The sequence below is a fragment of the Spermophilus citellus genome (assembly GCF_964194105.1).
Source record: "Spermophilus citellus genome assembly, chromosome: 3".
Classification (NCBI taxonomy): Eukaryota; Metazoa; Chordata; class Mammalia; order Rodentia; family Sciuridae; genus Spermophilus; species Spermophilus citellus.
Genome location: NC_138184.1, coordinates 183,255,337 through 183,274,976, shown reverse-complemented (window position 1 = coordinate 183,274,976; position 19,640 = coordinate 183,255,337). Strand labels below are relative to the sequence as shown.

Sequence of the window (19,640 nt, the reverse complement as noted above, 5' to 3'; positions counted from 1 at the left end):
AATTTTTTAATATTTATTTTTTAATTCTCAGCAGACACAACATCTTTGTTTGTATGTGGTGCTGAGGATCGAACCCAGGCCGTACGCATGCCAGGCAAGCGCGCTACTGCTTGAGCCACATCTCCAGCCCAAAATTTGATTAATTTAATTCCCATAATATATATAAAGAATTCAAAAACTCATCATTAAAATAACAAATAGCAAATAAAAAAGCGACACGTCTCAAAAGAAGAAGTACAAGTGCCTATCTGCTTCTTAAAAGCATTCTTCATACTGTGATAAATAGTAATGATGACCCATTGAAAAGCAACAAATAGTAAAATCGATCTTAATTCACAGGACCTGAACTTGAGTGAAGGCTCTGTAATAACTCAGTACCTCTGGCCTCACTCTCCTTATATGAAAGGGGTCAATTGGACTAGATCATCTGAACACTCTTTCCTTTCTATGAGTCTTTGCCTGTTCACCTCTACAACTAATTTGCAATCACTTAGAAAGGAAAGACAACATTTAGATGAATAAGAGAGCCATTCCTGTTGCTGTCTCCAACCTCTACTTATTTCAGGTGTGACTTTCATGTTGAACATTTGAAATGTAGAAATGTGAAGTAGCATCTTCATTTTTCTCTGTTGCAGAGAAAATGTGACCAGTACTGGCCAACTGAGGGTAGTGAGGAATACGGGAACTTTCTGGTTAATCAGAAGAATGTTCAAGTACTTGCTTATTACACTGTGAGAAATTTTACTCTAAGAAACACAAAGATAAAAAAGGTGAGTCAACAAACGATGGCCAAACCCTTTCAAAAGATGAATGGGTAAAGAAAATGTGGTGTGTATATGTATATAAGAACAATAAATTACTGTTCAGCTTCAAAAAAGAATGGAATCCTGTAATTTGTGACAACTTAGATGAAGTGACATAGCCAGGCACAGAAAAACAAATAATACATGATCTTGCTTATATGTGGAGTCTAAGAAGTCAACTGGGGAGAAGTTGGTCCTAGGATAAGACTTTCAGTTAGTGTTAGTTAATTTCAGTTAGTCACCTTTTCGACACTGTGACCAAAATGCCTGAAAAGAGTAACTTAGGAGAATAAGGTTTATTTTGGACCATGGTTTCAGGGGTTCACTCCATTACTCAGCAGATTCCATTACTCTGGGCTCAAGGTGAGAAAGAACATCATGGCAGAAGGGCATGGTGGAGGAGCACAGCTCCACTGATGTTAGTCAGAAAGCAGAGAGAGAAGAAGGGGTCCACGGGGGAAGATGAAACCTTCCAGGTCATGCCCCCAGTGACCTCCTCCAGCCATGCCCCACCTGCCTAAAGTTATCACCTAATTAGTCTATTCAAAGTAGGATGGGCTGATTAGGTTACAGCTTTCAAAATCCGGTCATTCCCCCTGTGAATGTTCCTATGTTAACACAGGAGCTTTCAGGAGATGCCTGATATCCAAACCATAATAGGAGGAATAAGTTCAAAAGATCTGTTGAATAATATAGTGATTATAAGTAATGACGATGTATTATATACTTAAAAATTACTATAGAAGATTTAAAGTATTCTCACCAAAAAGCATATGTGGATATGCTATGTTAATTAGCTTTTTAGCTATTTAACAATGTATATATAGTTCAAAACATGTTTACATTGTATAACATAAATTAATACAATTTTTATTCATCAATTGCAAACAATTTTAAAAACAAGACAAATGATAGTTATGTCATCAATTATATAAATCATTCAGTTCTTCTTAAATAAATGAGTGATTAACCAAGAAAGGGTTAATACACACACATATACATACACACATAAATATATGTGTGTATGTATATGTGTGTGTGTGTGTGTATATATATATAAATATATATATATTTATTTATATATATATATATATATATATATATAGAGAGAGAGAGAGAGAGAGAGAGAGAGAGCGCGCGCGCGCAATCAAAGTTCTTATCACAGCTACACTTCAATCCCAATGGCTTCTTTCAAGTACCTAAATGTCAGCTCTGGCTTTAAAGCCAGACTGGTTATGGTGCCTATGGCTGTAGGTGATATGATACATAAACCAAAATTCTTGACCCGTGTGCCTCTTCATAGGATAGCCCTGACAGAATCACAACATCTAGCTAAAAAGAGTGGCAATTGAAATAAACAAAGAGAAAAAATAGTGTATTTTGGGGGATTCTCAAGGGTATCAGGTCCAACAGGATGAATGGGCATACAGATGGATGGATAGACAGATCAATAGATCCCTGAATTTTTTTAACGATTGACTCAATTGTCTTGGAGACTTACCAATTCTGAAATCTGTAGGGAATGTTGGTAGCCTGTAAATTTAAGTAGGAGTTGATGTTGTGATTTAGGATTGAAATTCATCAAGGCATCAGGCTGAACATTTAGGCAGGATTTCTGTGTTAGGCTGAACATTTAGGCAGGATTTCTGTGTTGCAGTCTTTAGAGAGAATCCCTTCCTCTTCAGGAAACTTGTCTTTGCTCCTAAGTTATTAGTCTTTGGATAAGTCCCACCCACATTATAGAGGGTGATATACTATACTGGAGTTTACAGATTGAGATGTTAATCACATCTAAAAAGATACCTTCACAACATCATCTATTGTGATTAGTGTTTGACCCAGCAGCTGACTACCATAGCCTAGCCAAGTGGGCACATGCAATTGACCATCACAAATGGCAGTGCTTTCTTTTTTGCTTCATTATAAAAACCAGTGTCAGGCTGTGACTCCTGAATTAATATTTAAGAATTTTGCATGTGTGCATGCATTTCTGTGTGCGTGTTACTGTCATTAGCTGTCCAAACTTTTCCAGGGCTCCCAGAAAGGAAGACCCAGTGGGCGCGTGGTCACACAATATCACTACACTCAGTGGCCTGACATGGGGGTACCAGAGTACTCGTTGCCGGTGCTGACCTTCGTGAGAAAGGCAGCCCATGCCAAGCGCCATGCTGTGGGGCCTGTTGTGGTACACTGCAGGTGAGTCTCAGAAGTGTGCTTCTGAAGTCACAGAATTGCTTATGATAACAAAAAGGAAATTGATGGGACAAAATTTTGCCAAAACCAAAATGATTTCATGAAATGAGAGGAATGAAATTATATGCCCATTTTCATAAGTACAGATCACTAGGAAATGCTAATGCTGAGACTTGGAATTTGATTGCTGAGCATTTCAGAACACCATGTATTTTTTAAGATGTCTATTATTTGATTTGATTGCCGAATTGGAATTTATTAACTGTGTGAGGCAGGCAGAACATTTTTGTTGTTAAATATTTCTTATAACACCACAGGATAAAAAATGATTAAGGTGCACCTCCTATTCCTAAGAGTGATTCTGTTGTAGAATTGTCATGCCAGGTTTATATTAGAGAATCCAATGCACTCAGACTGTGAGGAACTTGGCAAAATAACTTGAATATATTGGTCAACAATTTAGACCAAAATCCCTTTCTCTTTTTACTAAGTTCTTTCTAACATATATCTAACATATGAATGTATTAACAATTTATCATTGTCCAAGAACTTGGGTTTCCAAGATTGGGTTGATAAATAGCAAGACTAACATTACAAAGAAGAGAAAAAAAGATAGATGCTTTCATTTAATATTTCTCAGTTAAAATAACAGCAGGTAATATTCTCAGAATGCTGACTGTACTGAGTCTTATGTTCACAAAAATCAAGTCATTCCTACAACCAGTATTTTGCCAAAACCAGTACCTGGGTTTTTGCAGAAGCAAGTGTTTCCTTTGGTATACAATTTATCTGACACAGTCTAATTACCTATCTCAGGAGCTATTCTCAGACAAAGTTTCTGAGACTGATCTTGAGGATTTTTTTTTTAAATCTCTTCACCTGAGGATACTCTTAGGAAAACCAGAAAACATAGGAAAAATAGCTCTGAAGGTCAGGAATTGTTTCTTAACAAATGGAGAAGGCCCAGGCTATTGTGCAAAGCAGGTGCTAATTTTCCACTCCAGCACTTCCTACGTGTTGGAACATTTGAAAAGAATCCCTGTCTATGAATTCTGTCTCCCCGATAGAGGCTTTGAAGAAGTTGATGGATAATGGCCCTTTAGAAATGACTGGAGTTATGCTTTATCCTCACGATCTCACTGAAATGATATTTCAGCTGAAAGCTCCATCAAATTCTTTTTCCCATGAATGCAGAAACCTTTGTAAACATGGCTGCCTGACAATACAGACCCAAGGACCTTTGCTTTTCAGAATTTAGAAAAGTTAATGCTTTTCTCAGATTAAATGTCTGTTTGCTATGCTCTGATACATGCTATTTTCAATGTATAATGTATAATGAATAATAAATAATACTGTTGATTTTTTAAAAGTCTGACACAGAAATAGGGTGTTTTGCAGTTTCATCTACAACAACAAATTTCAAAAGCGAACTTTTCAAATTTGTTGCTTAAATTACTGTGCTTAACCTTAAAATGTTCATAAGATTAAGTTATTAAATTTATCATGTGGCTTATTTGCTTGGGGAAAGAAAGTATTCTAATCAATCTGTTTTCAATAATGTTTTACATTGAAATGTTTCTTTCAGTGCTGGTGTTGGAAGAACAGGCACATATATTGTGCTAGACAGTATGTTGCAGCAGATTCAGCATGAGGGAACTGTCAACGTATTTGGCTTCTTAAAACACATTCGTTCACAAAGAAATTATTTGGTGCAAACTGAGGTATGGTTTAAAAATATATCTTTATTTGCTTCAGGTATGGAAAGGTCATTAAAACATAGATGTGTTCATCTCCTAAGGTGGTCATAGTGAACGATACAGATTGGGTGGCTTAAACAACAGAAATGTATTAGCTCACACTTCCAGAGACTTGAAGTCTGGAAACAAGGTGTTGGCAGGGCCATGGTCCTTCAGAAGCGTGTGGGAGGATCCCTTCCTGCCTCTTCCAGCTTCCGATGGCCTTGGAACTTTCTTGGTATCACTCCAATCCCTGCCTCAGACTTCATTTGGTATCATCCCTCTGTGTTCAGAGTTCCTTCTTCTCATAATGAAACCAGTCACCATGCTATTCCAGTCAACCTCATCTTAACTAATTATATCTGCAATGATCCTGTGCACAGTGAAGGCCACATTCTGAGGTACTGGGAGTTAGAACATTGATGTATCTTTTGAGAGACACAGTTCAATCCACATTACCAGGTAACAACAGAGATGTTACAGATGGGTCATTTAAGTTTTGTCTGTTTTGTGACCAATTGAAGAATATCTTTAGGATGACATTAGTAACACAAAGGAATCAGTGGAACAATCAATACCCATCCCACTATCAAAATCCTCAAATCATTCATACATATATCAAGCAAATGGATTCATGTTCTGTTTAAAAAGCATGAATGACACTCAAGCTTTTTTTTAGGTCCACATAATTTGATCATATATAACACAGGCCAGAGTCTGCATATCTGCATTTTATTCTCACAATTTCTAAATAAAAATAAATTTAAATTGAAACCCAGGGATGTGAACTTGAAAAACAAAATCAGAAAACGAATGTCTAAGTGGGCTTCAAAACCAAATCAGACTCCCCTCAAGGAATGACGTTTGGGTCACAAAAGACCAGGGAACTTTCATACATGAAATATGAGAGAACTATTAAAACTGTAGACAAAATCCAACTAAATTGTACATGGCGAGCTACAATGAGAGTTGGAGTCGTTAGAAAGGAAAAGGGCAAGTCCATCCAAAGTTTGTGAGTCAGGAAAGCCCTCCGGAAAGTATAGAAATGTCTAGTTCCAAGGAGTCACAGAGGATATTGCTTTGCCTCTCCAAATCTTCCTCCTTTCTACTCACAAATGAAAATGTATGATATATAAAAAGCTAGGAACAGAATAGGTCATTTCTTCCTGAGTCACCTCCTCTCCTCTATCTGACTTCTTGCCATGTCAATCAACAATCTCTGTGGGATGTCCCCACTACCACCATTTTGTTAAACTCTTTTTGTCTGTCAATGGAGGATACCAGTTTCATACCTAGATACATATGAGAAAATCTGAAGTAATGTTTCTATTGTCATTGTTTTGCCAGGAACAGTATGTCTTCATTCATGATACCCTGGTGGAGGCCATACTCAGTAAAGAAACAGAGGTGACAGATAGTCACATTCACGCCTATGTTAATGCACTCCTCATTCCAGGACCAACCGGCAAAACAAAACTGGAGAAGCAATTCCAGGTGAGTTCCCTGGATGCCTCTTGGTTGTCACCACAGAATTGAATGTCTCCATATCTTCTCATTTTACTTGACTAAGGCTATGAGGACAGGTTGAGGGTTTTGTTGGTGCAATAGCTTTGTGTTTGAATCATCTTGTTCTTTACAACAGATTATAGCACCACACAGTAAATTTCATGGAGAAACTTAACTCTGAGTGGCGAGAGGAAAAGTTCTCAGAAACCCTAGACTAACTTTTATAAATGCACACTTGGTCTAGGGAAGGAGGGTATAGAGCCTAACAGAATGAACAGACAGAATTCATAATACAAAGCATATAAGTGCTCTTTTTGACTTGAAGGGGGAAAAAAACAGACCACTTTAACATGAGTACTGTGGTTCAGGCTGTTCCTACTGCTCTTTGGAAAAGTCTGTGTCTCACTTCAAACCTTTGGAGTACAGAGCATGCCACACCAGAACAATAGTTATTCAACCCCAGTTTCTCCCACTCCTGACTGGAGGCAGCTCACCAGAGAGAGGTCATGTTTTGTTTGATGCCATCCTCCCAGGACACTAGCTCCCTGGCTTTCAGAAATCAGTAAGCAGAGAAGTTGGAAAGCAGGTATTATCAGACCTGCAGCAGGGAACGGAGGATTTGCAGAATCATAATTTTTTGGAGTGAAGGTTGTTACTTTGTTCCACGCTATTTCTATACTATCCTCTGACTTCTCAGGATTCCTGGAGAAACAGGGTCAATTTCTGAAGAAAGAGTATATAAGAAGAATTGGGAAGACACTGAAAAAAACCCAGGAGAGTCAACAAATGTTGAGATTCTACTTTTTCTTCTCTCTTTTCCCCAGCCAGTAACAAAAAGTGTTAGCCACTATGAACTCCCTCAGGCCCTTTGCCTTCTCATCAATACCTTCTGTGCTCCTGGGGGTGTAAGAGGAAGACTGGGTTAGATGATAAACTTAGAACATCTTGTCAGGAACACAAATGCTTTGCTTAGCCAGAACTGAGTCATAAAGAAATGCTTTTGTTGAAAAAACAAAACAAAACAAACAAACAAACAAATGCAAAACATGCAGTTTGGATTCCCGAAACAGACAATATAGAGATGTAAAACATTAAAATCAGCCTGTCAGGATGGCTTCTGCATAGATGAAGAGCCATCCTAACAGCCTAATTTTAATGTATGCCGCTTACTTTCAGCAGAATTTTCATTTAAATATGATTTAGCCCTACACAGCTACATAAAATAATTGATATGGTTTAAACAGAATAATCCAGTGTGAAAATAAAAAATGTAAGGTCCAAAGAAAATGAGAGATAAAATTTGACTCCCTTTCCTGTTAGCAAGATAAATAGGGAAATATAAGTATGTATGTGTACTGTCCTATAGAAAATATTCATTCAAGTTTATTCATAGAAAAATTTCCTTGAAACAATTATTATATCTATTTATGAGTATTAAAAATTAAACATCATTGACTGCTAATTCACTATAGAAGCCCTTACATAAATGCACAATAAGAAACATGAAAGAGAGAGTCATTGTTACAAAGATTGAAATAGCTAAACATTGGAAATATCTCAAATGCTCTCGATGGGGACTAGATGAGGAGAATGTAGATTATTTGTGTATCACAGCACTAAATAGCAGTAGAAGCAATAAATAGAATCTAACTACCTACATATATATGCATGCACACCCACACGATGTAATTCACCTCCCAACATCTGGTTAGATTTAAGTAAAGGAAACAGGGTGCACATTGTAGAGGAAGCAACGAAGAGGATCCTCTTGAAGCTGAAAGGTGAACTAGTGAGGGTTCTCTGCTTCTTCTACCTCCCCTGGTGTAAAGTGCCAGGTTTATTTCAAGGAATAGTTGGGAAAAAATCAATCTAGCACATTAAGTATCATGTTGTTCAGGTCATATGTTCATGCATGCTTGCTTATTTGGTGACTTTAAATGAAATAACCTGTACCTTCCCCTTACTCAGCTCCTGAGCCAATCAAATATACAGCAGAGTGACTATTCTACAGCCCTGAAACAATGCAACAGGGAAAAGAACAGAACTTCTTCTATTATCCCTGGTAAGTTATATTGAATCTGGGAAAATCAACTTTTTCACAATAAAAGTCTTATAACTAATTTGCCAATATTTGTATTCCTTGGGACAAGTGTCATTCACTCTGATTATATGTTAGATCTATTACTATATTGTTGTAATTTTACCTATTGTGTAACTGTTTTTTAAAAAGACTCACAAAATCTTCCTTTTATCTAAATGCAAAACATATTTTAATGTATAGCTTACGGATCACAGACACCCATCAGGGGAAATATATTTTGCACTTGGATGTTGAGGGAAGATGGTACAGTGTTGTGAGAATAGTTTTTTGTAATGAATTTTCTTCTGTTCCAGTGGAACGATCGAGGGTTGGCATTTCGTCCCTGAGTGGGGAAGGCACGGACTACATCAATGCCTCCTACATCATGGTAAGTCAGAGACATCCCTGGGGAGACTGTTAGCAGAATCAGCACCAGAGTGGGTTGACAGCAGAAGGGGCAGCACCATTAGTAGGTATAAGTCAAGCCGAAGACTGCAGGGGCACAGGCTGCTGCAGCAAATAGGAGTACCAGTGTTCCACACCTTCGTGTGCTGGGACTGAAGAACCCCAAGCAGCCTAGATGGGGATATTCAGGAACCCAAACTCACAATTCAGGTCTGATAAGTAGACATAAAACTCACACTTGCCCACCTAAAAGGCTCCATTTCATTCAGTGCAGAGCCCATTGACAGACCCGGGATGCACCTGCTTCAGCAAAGCCCAAGTTTATTGATATTATTGCTCCAGATATATAGCACCATTCTAGCCCTGCACACAGGGCTTGTTTGGGGACCTGGATTTCTAAAGATGAAACATTTTCCTTCTGCATTTAGATACTCTGTGTGAGCGACAGGTGCTTGAGTAGATTTTTTTAGTTAGCTTTTTTGCTGCTGCAATCAAAAGACCTGATAAAAACAATTTTAGAAGCGGAAAGTTTATTTGGGGGCTGATGGTTTCAGAGGTCTCAGTCCATAGACAGTCGGCTCCATTCCTTGGGGATCCATGTGAAGCAGAGTATCATGGCTGAAGAGTATGATGGAGGAGAGCAGCTCAGGTCATTACATCAGGAAGCAGAGAGAGAAACTCCACTCACCAGATACAACATATTTACCCCAGAGGCACACGTCCCACCAAAATGACCTACCTCCTCTAGACACATCCTACCTGCCTTCACTTACCACTTAGTTAATTATTATCAGGGGATTCATGTACTGATTTGGACAAGGCTCTTATAACCCAATTATTTCACCTCTAAACCTTCTAGTATTGTCTCACATATGAGCTTTTGGGGGGAACCTCATATCTAAGCCATAGCATAGATGTTGTGTGACCTTCAAACGGAGCTTGGCTTTAGACTAAAGGCCCCTAACTACCATTCCAAACATCTGTTCTATTTATCCAACAAAAATATTATTGAAGAATATCCATGCAGGAAATATTTAGATGTGTGGTGAGGGGTCACCATCAGGGGGGTAGACATGGGATCTGAAGGTACTCAGAGCAGGAGCCAGAAGAGCCCTGATTTTAACAAGTAATAGCATGGAAATTGTGATTAATCTAGGATACCAATTTCCAGGTTTCTGCAGCAAAATCCAATTCATGTTTTATAAAGGCAGCCAGGGTGAGTGGACACGGAAAGTGTCCTGTTGTAGGTGTACAATTTGGCATTCTTGCACTGGAGTTTGTGGAAAATAGTAATTATAAATTCTGCTATAGATTATTCTATCTAATATAGGAACACATTCCACATGCCATTTTGGCAAGTCTGCTCCTAGAGGTGATAGGTAAACTAGACTACAGCTCTTAAACTTACCATGACACTTAACTTCTTATGCCTCCATTTAATCATCTATAAAATGGGGATCATAGTTCCTGTCTCATAATATTGTCCTAAAGAGTAAATTTCTTAAGAGGAAGAAAACTGTCTGTACTTAGCGTATAGGAAGTGCCCAGCAAGCATTGGCCATAATAACAACATATGCCAGGTCTCTTTTTACATTTTCTTTGGTTTTGTAGGGTTATTACCAGAGCAATGAATTCATCATCACCCAGCACCCTCTTCTCCATACCATCAAGGATTTCTGGAGAATGATATGGGATCATAATGCCCAGTTGGTGGTTATGATCCCTGATGGTCAAAACATGGTAAGTCCTTGAGTTCATATTTAGTTCTTTCCTTACACGGAAAATAATAGCTCCCAATAGCCAGAAATCCACACCAACAAGCAAAGTAGTTTTATTTTTAACTAATAGACTAATATCATTGGAATCATACCTTCCCTTCTGTTGAACTTGCTTGGTTCTACATTCTCCTTTCTGTAAGGACATATTTAAATGAAAGTATATAAAATTAACTTCAATATGTGTATTTGTGACACTACTTAAGAAAATTAGAATTGTAGCCATGAATGATGTCACTCTATGTTCTTAGGAAATTCAGTAATTCCCTTAATTTAAGGAAATCCTTAAAAAAATTTTTTTAAAGATTCAATTGGAATAAAGTGATCTAGTATAGGTAGGGCTTTTTAGTATCAGAAAATCAAAACACACCCATTCTTCTTTTTATGTGTTTAGACAACCCAGAAACTAAAACTAAATTAATATTTCATTTAAGGTTGCATATATACTTATTTAGCTCTTATTTATAAAGTTATCAAATGAATTTAGAAAATTGCTAAGCTCTTAAAATTTACTTAAATCTTCCTAACTCACTTGTCAGTAATATAAGACATTAATAAGCTATTGGCAAAAATAACAAAGCAAAAATTGCGGTTCTTGAGTGTAATATTTTATTTCACACATAAATCTGATTTAAGACATTGGAAAGATTTCAGTAGTGACTTTCGCTATTCAAAGTAAAATTTGAACTGATTCAACCAATTAATTTTATTTTAGAACCTGAATTTTGAGACTTTATTTTACTAAAATCTATACTCTTCTTTGGTTTTTACTTTTCCAGGCAGAAGATGAATTTGTTTACTGGCCAAATAAAGATGAGCCTATAAATTGTGACAGCTTTAAGGTCACTTTTATGGCTGAAGAACACAAATGTCTGTCTAATGAGGAAAAACTTGTAATTCAAGATTTTATTCTAGAAGCTACACAGGTATGGACACAGTTACATGACAAATGTTTTCATTTACCTATGTTTTATAAACATATGCTGACTCAAGGATCTTTCTTAGAAATTAAAAGCTTCTGAATTCTTATGATTTGAGATAATTTACTCAGATAATCAATATTCCATTTCTGAGAGCTTTCATTTTCAGAATCATTACAGAATCAAGCAAGTAGTCATTACTAAACTATACAACTGTTGACTTTTATATGCATAAGAAATCAAAACTCTCCATTTTACTCAACTCTGTTGCTGAAAGAAATTTTGTTGAAGGTAATACAGTAATAAATTTTATTTGTTCTCATTTTTGTTTTAAGACAGACTCTTGTATTCTCCTAAGTAAAACGGGGAAAATGTTACCCATCCAAACTTAACTGTTCTGCCATCGTACAATGAATTGATAAGTTTAAAAAAAATGCTTTGAAAAAGTTCATTACAATAATCTAGGATTATTTTAATAAACTCTCAGTTATCTAGAAGACACTATTGCTATCAACAAGATAATATGTTGTTTTAATAAACTTTGCTTACATGGCATATATCTATTATTGGATTATTTGTCAATAATTACTTACATAGAGTTACAATGGAATACTAAAAGTTGATGAGACTTAGGCATGTGAGATTCAGAGTATCATCTCAGGGAAAAAAAATCAGTCATTTTCTAAACAGTTTAAATGTTTTGTTTTACTCTAATTCTGAAACTGGTAAACCATATATGCTGTATGAGAAGTTTCCTGTTCTCTAAATATATGATGACCAAAATGCATATAATTAATGATACAGATGGATTAATAATGTGAACAGTATGTCAGTGGAATAGTATCCTACTTGATTAAGGAAAACAAGAAAAAGAATGTGTTGAGTCTAGGCCAGGTGATGAGCAATGGGGCTGTGGGAAAGTGACTTAAATTCCTTGATTGGAAAGTGAGAGGCAGCGACTCTTAATATCCTAAGCTAGTTTCTACCTAGGATTGTACCCTCACCATGTTAGCAAAACCTTCAGGTCTGCCCTCTTTCATGCCTTCCTCCCATTGTTCTCCCCAGTTAGTATAAAAGCTTATTGCAAGAATAAAAATCATGAGATACCTTTATCTTGCCATTCCCAATTCCTGATCACTGATCGTGTCTAATGCCTAACTCAGCCTTAGGAAATCAGCAGCTTTTCTTCCTAATATTATGTATAAAATAAACAAAAATACTCATGCATGAATGCCCCAATTTAGCACCCCATTGAACACCTCTCATCTGTAGAAGCCACCTGCTGTCCACACCTTGATCACCCAGGAACCTGATCAAAGGATGGGCCACATTCTTAAAACAATGATTAAGAGAGAAGTAAAGACTGAGGTGGGTAGTTACATGACCCTCAGACATTTATAAGTGCTATCCACCAAATATCACAGCATTTCAGGTCAGTAGAGAGGCAAAATTCTACACTGAATAGACCAGGATTTATTTCATGGTGTCCAGAAAGCTTGGATTCAAATACTGAACTCAAAAGCTAGAGATGTTATTTGTCATGGTGGCTATTTTTCAAATGTGTTAGATATTGCATATTTAAAAGAACATTTTATGTATGCTCAAAGTATAAAAGTGAAACAGAAAATTAACTGTGTGTCCACCACTGAGTTAAAGAAAAAGTACATGTCCTTGACCTTGGACATTTCTCACAGGCTCACATTACATTCTATAACCTCCCTTCAGAAGTGGTCTCTTCCTGAATTAGTTAATTGCCCTCTTGATTTCATTTATGCTTTCACCCTTTTTTGTTGTCTTCCTAGCACTATTTTGATTAGTTTTTTTTTATTTTTCAGCATTATGTAAGTTATATGTGTTTTTCAGAGATTTGTGACTTTTCCTCATTATAGCATTGCTGACATTTATCCATGTATTTGGGTATGACTCAAATTCACTTACTTCTGTTGTTAATATTCCAGTTTATAAAATTTTATATTTTTTCTGTTCTACATTTGGGCTGTTACTTGTCTGTTTGGAGTTGTTTTTGTTGTGTTTTGGTTTTTGCTATCATAAACAGGTCTAGTATGTGTATTTTTACACATATTTTATGCAACATTTTCTTTAGCCTATTCCTGGAAATTCCCTTTTCTGGGTCAATGGATATGAGTATCTTCAACTTGTGTCAGCTTTACTAAGTAGTGGTTCTTCCCATCTGTCAGGAGTGTATGAATGATCTGATATTTCTCCATCCCCACAACTGCTTGTGGTGGGAATGAAATGGCATTGTAGAGTGGTGTGAGTTTGCATTTTTCTTGTTGCAAATGAAGTTGATTGTCTTTACACAAATTTATTAGCCATTGAGATGTCATCTTAATGTGCTGTTCATAATTTTTGCTCATTTTTCTACTAGATTCTTTATCATTCAGTTATTTATTTGTTGAAGGTCTCTTGATATACTGATATTCTTGACACTAAATTTTTTCAGATACATATGTTGCAAATACTTTATCCAAGTTTGCTATCAGATTTTTTTGGGGGAAGTGGGGGGCTTTTTCATGATCTTTTTTGGTAAGTGAATTTTTAAGTTTAATCTACACAAATTTAATAATCCTTTTCTTTTCTAAAGAAGCCATAATTTGTGTTTAAAATCCCCCCTTACCTAAAATCCTAAAGATAATCTTCTGCATCATTTTGAAATATTTTATATTTCCACCTGGAATTGATTTTTTATATTACATATCATGAAATGAAACAAGGGTTCAGTTTCTTTATTTTGCATATGGTAATTCTTGACCCTGGGTCACTTATGGATCAGCAATATCCATTCAGTCCTAAATTGAGTTTCTATCTATGTATGTTCTTATTTCTAGCATCTTTATTTCATTCCACTGGTCTCTTAGTTCCTCTGCCAAAATGGTAGTGTCTTCATCCAGAGAGCACATAATAACTTACAATATCTGATGAGCTAATTCTCCATCCTCTTCTTCTTCCTTGGTAATATCTTGACTGTCTTGGCACTTTTTCACTTGCCATACAAAATTTAGGTTCTGGTACTTGACTTTAAATGTAGCATTTAATTCAGTACACTTGAGGAAACCTAGGGCAGGGGCTTAAGGGATTTAATCAAATTACATGTCTGTTTAGACTCTTGAGCAAAAAATAGAACTGGGACTGGAATTGAACCTGTCTCTCTGCCCTCCTCACAAGCCTTTTCCCACTGTCTTGCACAAGTCTCCTCCTTTCCTTAGGGAAGTCTAAGTATTGCTGGTGTTTGAAGAGGTCTGTGGTATTTTCCAAACAAATTTTAGCACTGAAGATTTCTTTTTTTAACTTTAAATTGAGCAGCACAGATAACATCTTTGGTACATATTTCCATGGTTTGTCAACATTGGCATGACATCAATAGTCTTATTTTTTAAATTAAAAAAAAAACTTACTAAATCTGTACACAATAAATGTGGCACCACAATTGTTTCTTCCTTCCTAGGTAAGGGATGTGCTGTAGCTGTTGCTGCTCACTCATGCATGCCATTGGATTTTATTGCCTAACTTATTCCTTATTTTCCCCAGTTATTCCACCATGAATATGATGAACTGCCTATAACCAATATTGCTTTTTTAAAAAAAAATATATATTAATTTGTTCTTTCTTCTCACAGGATGATTATGTACTAGAAGTGAGGCATTTTCAGTGTCCCAAATGGCCAAATCCAGATAGCCCCATTAGTAAAACTTTTGAACTTATAAGTATTATCAAAGAAGAAGCTGCCAACAGGGATGGGCCCATGATTGTTCATGATGAGTAAGTGTCACACTTTCGATTGTTTTGCACCCGAGTTTCCTCTGGGTTTGTGAACGCATCTGCCATCTTCCAGCCAACCTAATGCTTTGGGCTAACTTTGATGATTCAGTCAGGGTACATTGCCTGCTTCTTTTCAGCAAGAGAACACAGAACACTTCTCACTTCACTTCAAGCTCCTGTTGAAGGCAGAAGTTGGGTGCACCATCCTGAGAATCTGATCTTGCATTTTATGCTGAAAACTCTATGTGATGAGACTGTTTCCACAGTGGGAATTTTACAGTAAATACCTAACCATAGGGATATTTTTCAGCCACCAATTTCCTGAGGCAGGAATAAAATTGATATTCTTTTGATTACCTGAAAGAGAAATCTTTATTCAATAGATTTTTCTGCATTTCTGTTACAAACAAGCAAAAATACTAGAATTATATGCAAATAGGTAAATATTATAATCTTGGCCAAGTCATTTTTAAAAATTTTTTGCCCATGCCTTTTATAGCATAAAATAACAAATGCACAAGCAAATATTGAACTTGTGTTAAGTATCTCATTGCTGATGTCATGAACATTTGGCAATGTTTCCAATTAAACCATAATTCTATGCACCAAAAAGTAGAGACAAATCACTAAATTTTTCGGTTTTTACTGCAAAATTTTCAAGGCTGTTTGCTCTGTGAATTCCAAATGTGAGTGTTTTTGTTCCTCCCCTTTCCTCCAAGGCATGGAGGAGTGACAGCAGGAACTTTCTGTGCTCTGACAACCCTTATGCACCAACTAGAAAAGGAAAATTCTGTGGACGTTTACCAGGTAGCCAAGATGATCAATTTGATGAGGCCAGGAGTCTTTGCTGACATTGTAAGTAATGGAGTAGTGAACCAAACTTTTGTTAGAAGGTACTACTTATTTCCTAGAGACTGTGGAAATCTTATTGTGTATAAGAAAGATCATATTGAGTGATAACATTAACATGTGGCTTTCAAGCTGAGTTACAAGGCTGTGTCTTCCAGAAACTTGATGGTTTAAAAAAATTATGTCTTTTTACCAGACTTATTATAATTTTCAAAAATTTCTGCATTTGAAGTACCCACAAATGCATTTATCCAGCAAAATAAATGGTTATTTTTCTGGTATTCAAGTTTTATTTATCCTCAAAGAACAGTTGATAGACCACAGAGACCTACATGTTGGAACCATTGGCTTTTTCCACAAGCCCAATTCAGTCTCTAAAGTTAACAAATGGGTGAACCTTTGTGCTTTAAAAAAAATATAAAGTGTGTGCATTCAAGGAGGAGACATAGCACATCTGATAACCACTCTCAACCAGTAATTTTGAAGTTTTTATTATTGTGGAAATGGAGTAGAAAGACAATTGGCAACTTGGTGTAAATAACATTAAGGGAAAAGTTTAGGTGAGTGCAAAATAATAGGCTGACCTTCAGCTTCTTGGCCATTTATGATAAGAACCTTATACTAGATCACTGCAGAACATGCACACACCTTCTCTCAGAGCAGAGAGTAGGACCAGCTAGGCTAAGAGAGTGTGAAGAGTGCTTAGTAAATAGATCTGGTGGAAAGACTGTGTTCTGCATGGGTTGCTTGGCTGACAGCATATTGCAGCTGAGAACTCCCATAAACAGAATCATTGGATTTCATTGCAACTGCAGAAGAGAGAATAAGCAATTCATTTGTGAATAAGTTACAGCAGCCTAGTGCCATAGCATTTCCCCACAAGTTGATGAAACTTCATTACATAACTTTCTGATTCAGGGAAGCAAGTGACTAGGAACAGAGTACTTACCATTGGCAAATGTATGAGGATTGACTTTCTAAGTCAATGAGTATTCACTAAATGAAAAGCTACCTTAATATAATCATAAAGAGACATTAATAAACATTGTGTACCTTTGCTAAGTATAGCAAACCCTAAACAGAATGCCCTACTACGATCAGTGATGGTCTATCTGAAAATAGTCCTTCTTTTTACAAATGTATTTTTCACTGAGCTTCCAGTTTACAACTTCCCTCTCTGTTTTCTAGGAGCAGTATCAGTTTCTCTACAAAGTGGTCCTCAGCCTTGTCAGCACAAGGCAGGAAGAGAATCCATCCACCTCTCTGGACAGTAATGGCGCAGCTTTGGCTGATGGAAATATAGCTGAGAGCTTAGAATCTTTAGTTTAACAGTAAAGAGTGGGGGAAGCCCACATCTGAGCATTATTTTCCTCTTTCTAAAATTAGGAAAATCAGTCCAGTTCTGTTATTTGTTTACTTCTCCTCATTTGACAGTAACTTTCATGACATAGGATTCTGCTGCCAAATTTACATAATTAACAATGTGTGCCTTTTAAAAAGACTTCTTGTCATTCACTTATTATGTTTGGACTAAAATGATTAAATTTTACAGTATTTCTAAGAATGGAATTGTTGTATTTTTTTCCATATTGATTTTAACAGAAAATTTCAATTTATAGATATTAGGAATTCCCAACTACAGATAATGTTTGTTTTTAGTGTCAAATTTTTAGCTGTATTTGTAGAAATCATCAGGTTTGCTAGAAATATAACTTTTAATATAGTAGACTGTAAATAAACCACTCTGTTCCCTGTGATATTCAACATCTTACAACTGCAGTATTCACCTAAAGTAGGAATAATCTAATACTTACTGTAAATACTGCTCTAGTGTCTCCACAGACCAAATTTATATTTATAATTGTAGATTTTTATATTTTACTACTCAGTCAGTTTTCTAGTTAAGTGTAATTGTTTAGTTTAATGATGTGTAGTTCATTATCTATTCTTACTCTACAAGTCTCCTGATTTCGTAATGTGCTAAGTAATTAACTTTGTTTCAGCATGTAATTTTAACTTTTGTGAAAAATAGAAATACATTTGTTTCAAAAGATGTTTTTATGAGAATAACACCTTACCAAACATTGTTTAAATGGTTTTTATCCAAGAAATTGCAAAAATAAATATAAGTATTGCCATCAGTTGGTGTTTACTCTTGGAATGTTTTCTGAGGTATGTGTGCCAGGATACTGTAGATATGAGAACCAATGGAATGATGGAAGTGAAAATAAGACAGGAGGATGGGACAGGGTATATAGTGCTGTGATCCCCAGCTGTGTCTTACAAACTTTTGCACTTTTGAGGACAACCCATGTTTTTGTTCTTGTACTTCCCAGTTTCCAGAACTGTGAGAAGTAATTTGCTGTTGTTTATCAACCGTCCAGTGAGTGATATTTTGTTAGAACAGCCTGAAAAGATTAGACATGGAATTATGAAAATGTTACTGAAAAACTAGGGGTACTATGTTCCAACAAATGTTGGGAACCTTTGGTTTAGCTCCAAGCTGGAGATTAGAATCTGGCAGATTTGTCAGAGACTCCAATGCAATCAAAGGTCAAGCCAGACAGGGGGTTGGAAACCAGGGATAGGAGGTTATAAATCCTAGGGTGGAAAAAGATTAAGGGGTCCTATGTCAAGGCAAATCATCATCTAAAAGCTGTGTGGAACTGAAGTGTAGGAAAAGAGAATCATTACTAATGAGTAATAAAGAGAATTTGATACTAGAAGCAATCTCCTGCCTCAGCCAGTACTGTCTTACAGTATCTTCTAATAAGGAGGACACTGACCACCATGCTCAAGGCTCAGAGCAGGAAACCAGAGAAGTTTTGTTTGAGCCAATGTTTCTCAAAGTACAGGTCCCAATCAGCACAAAATGGAATATTCTTCTGTTTCCTGTTGCTGTGAGTTACCTGAATCCGAGTAGTTTATAATAAAATGATGGTTATTTAGCTCACAGACTTAGAGGCTGAAAGTCCAAGATCAGGTGGTTTCATCAATTCGCCTGCTGGTGAGAGCCCCCTTGGCTATATCACATCATGGATGACATGGAGAGACCATACTTGAGAAGGAGAGGTCACAGGTTGAGATAGGAAGTGAGAGTAAGGAAAGGCCACTCTTATAATTCATTCTCAAGAACTAGCCAGGGTTCCATGAGAACTGCATTAATTCCTTCTAAGGACATAACCCAATGGCCTAATTAACTTACACTAAGCCCCACATCACTACATTGAAGACCAAGCTTCCAACATATGGACCCTTGGAGGAACATACTGAAACCATACTCAAATAACAGTACTTGGGAACTTGTTAGAAATGCATGTCCTGTCTTCCCATCTAAGACATATTGTGTCAGAAACTTTGCGGGGTGCGGGGGGGCAGCAATCTAAAATTGGAGAACAAAACTACTGCTCTATAGCAACAACACCTCTGAGGGCTTCCACTGTCCTCAAGCAATATCAATAAATTTTCACTATGGGACCAAGCTTGAGTGTAAATTCTTCATCTTAGTGCTTTATATGCCTTTTTCTTACAATATCTAGAAAGGTTTCTGCTCCTTGCTCCAAACACTGATTCAGCAGTCTGGAGAAGAAAT

At 36.5% G+C, this 19,640-nt stretch overlaps 1 protein-coding gene across 4 annotated transcripts in view; it reads left to right on the top strand.

The window, feature by feature from the left end:
- PTPRZ1 (protein tyrosine phosphatase receptor type Z1) overlaps positions 1–18,107 on the top strand; it is a 173,562-nt gene extending 155,455 nt beyond the window's left edge. For all 4 annotated transcript variants that reach the window (XM_081287320.1, XM_081287319.1, XM_081287318.1 and 1 more), the window contains 11 exons: positions 636–770; positions 2,836–2,999; positions 4,582–4,717; positions 6,080–6,226; positions 8,207–8,300; positions 8,633–8,706; positions 10,335–10,463; positions 11,278–11,424; positions 15,057–15,199; positions 15,919–16,054; positions 17,237–18,107. In XM_081287320.1, the coding sequence (XP_081143446.1) occupies positions 636–770; positions 2,836–2,999; positions 4,582–4,717; positions 6,080–6,226; positions 8,207–8,300; positions 8,633–8,706; positions 10,335–10,463; positions 11,278–11,424; positions 15,057–15,199; positions 15,919–16,054; positions 17,237–17,377 (1,446 nt within the window). In that variant the 3' untranslated portion in view covers positions 17,378–18,107. The remainder of the gene's footprint in view (positions 1–635; positions 771–2,835; positions 3,000–4,581; positions 4,718–6,079; positions 6,227–8,206; positions 8,301–8,632; positions 8,707–10,334; positions 10,464–11,277; positions 11,425–15,056; positions 15,200–15,918; positions 16,055–17,236) is intronic.
- The last annotated feature ends 1,533 nt before the right edge of the window (positions 18,108–19,640 follow it).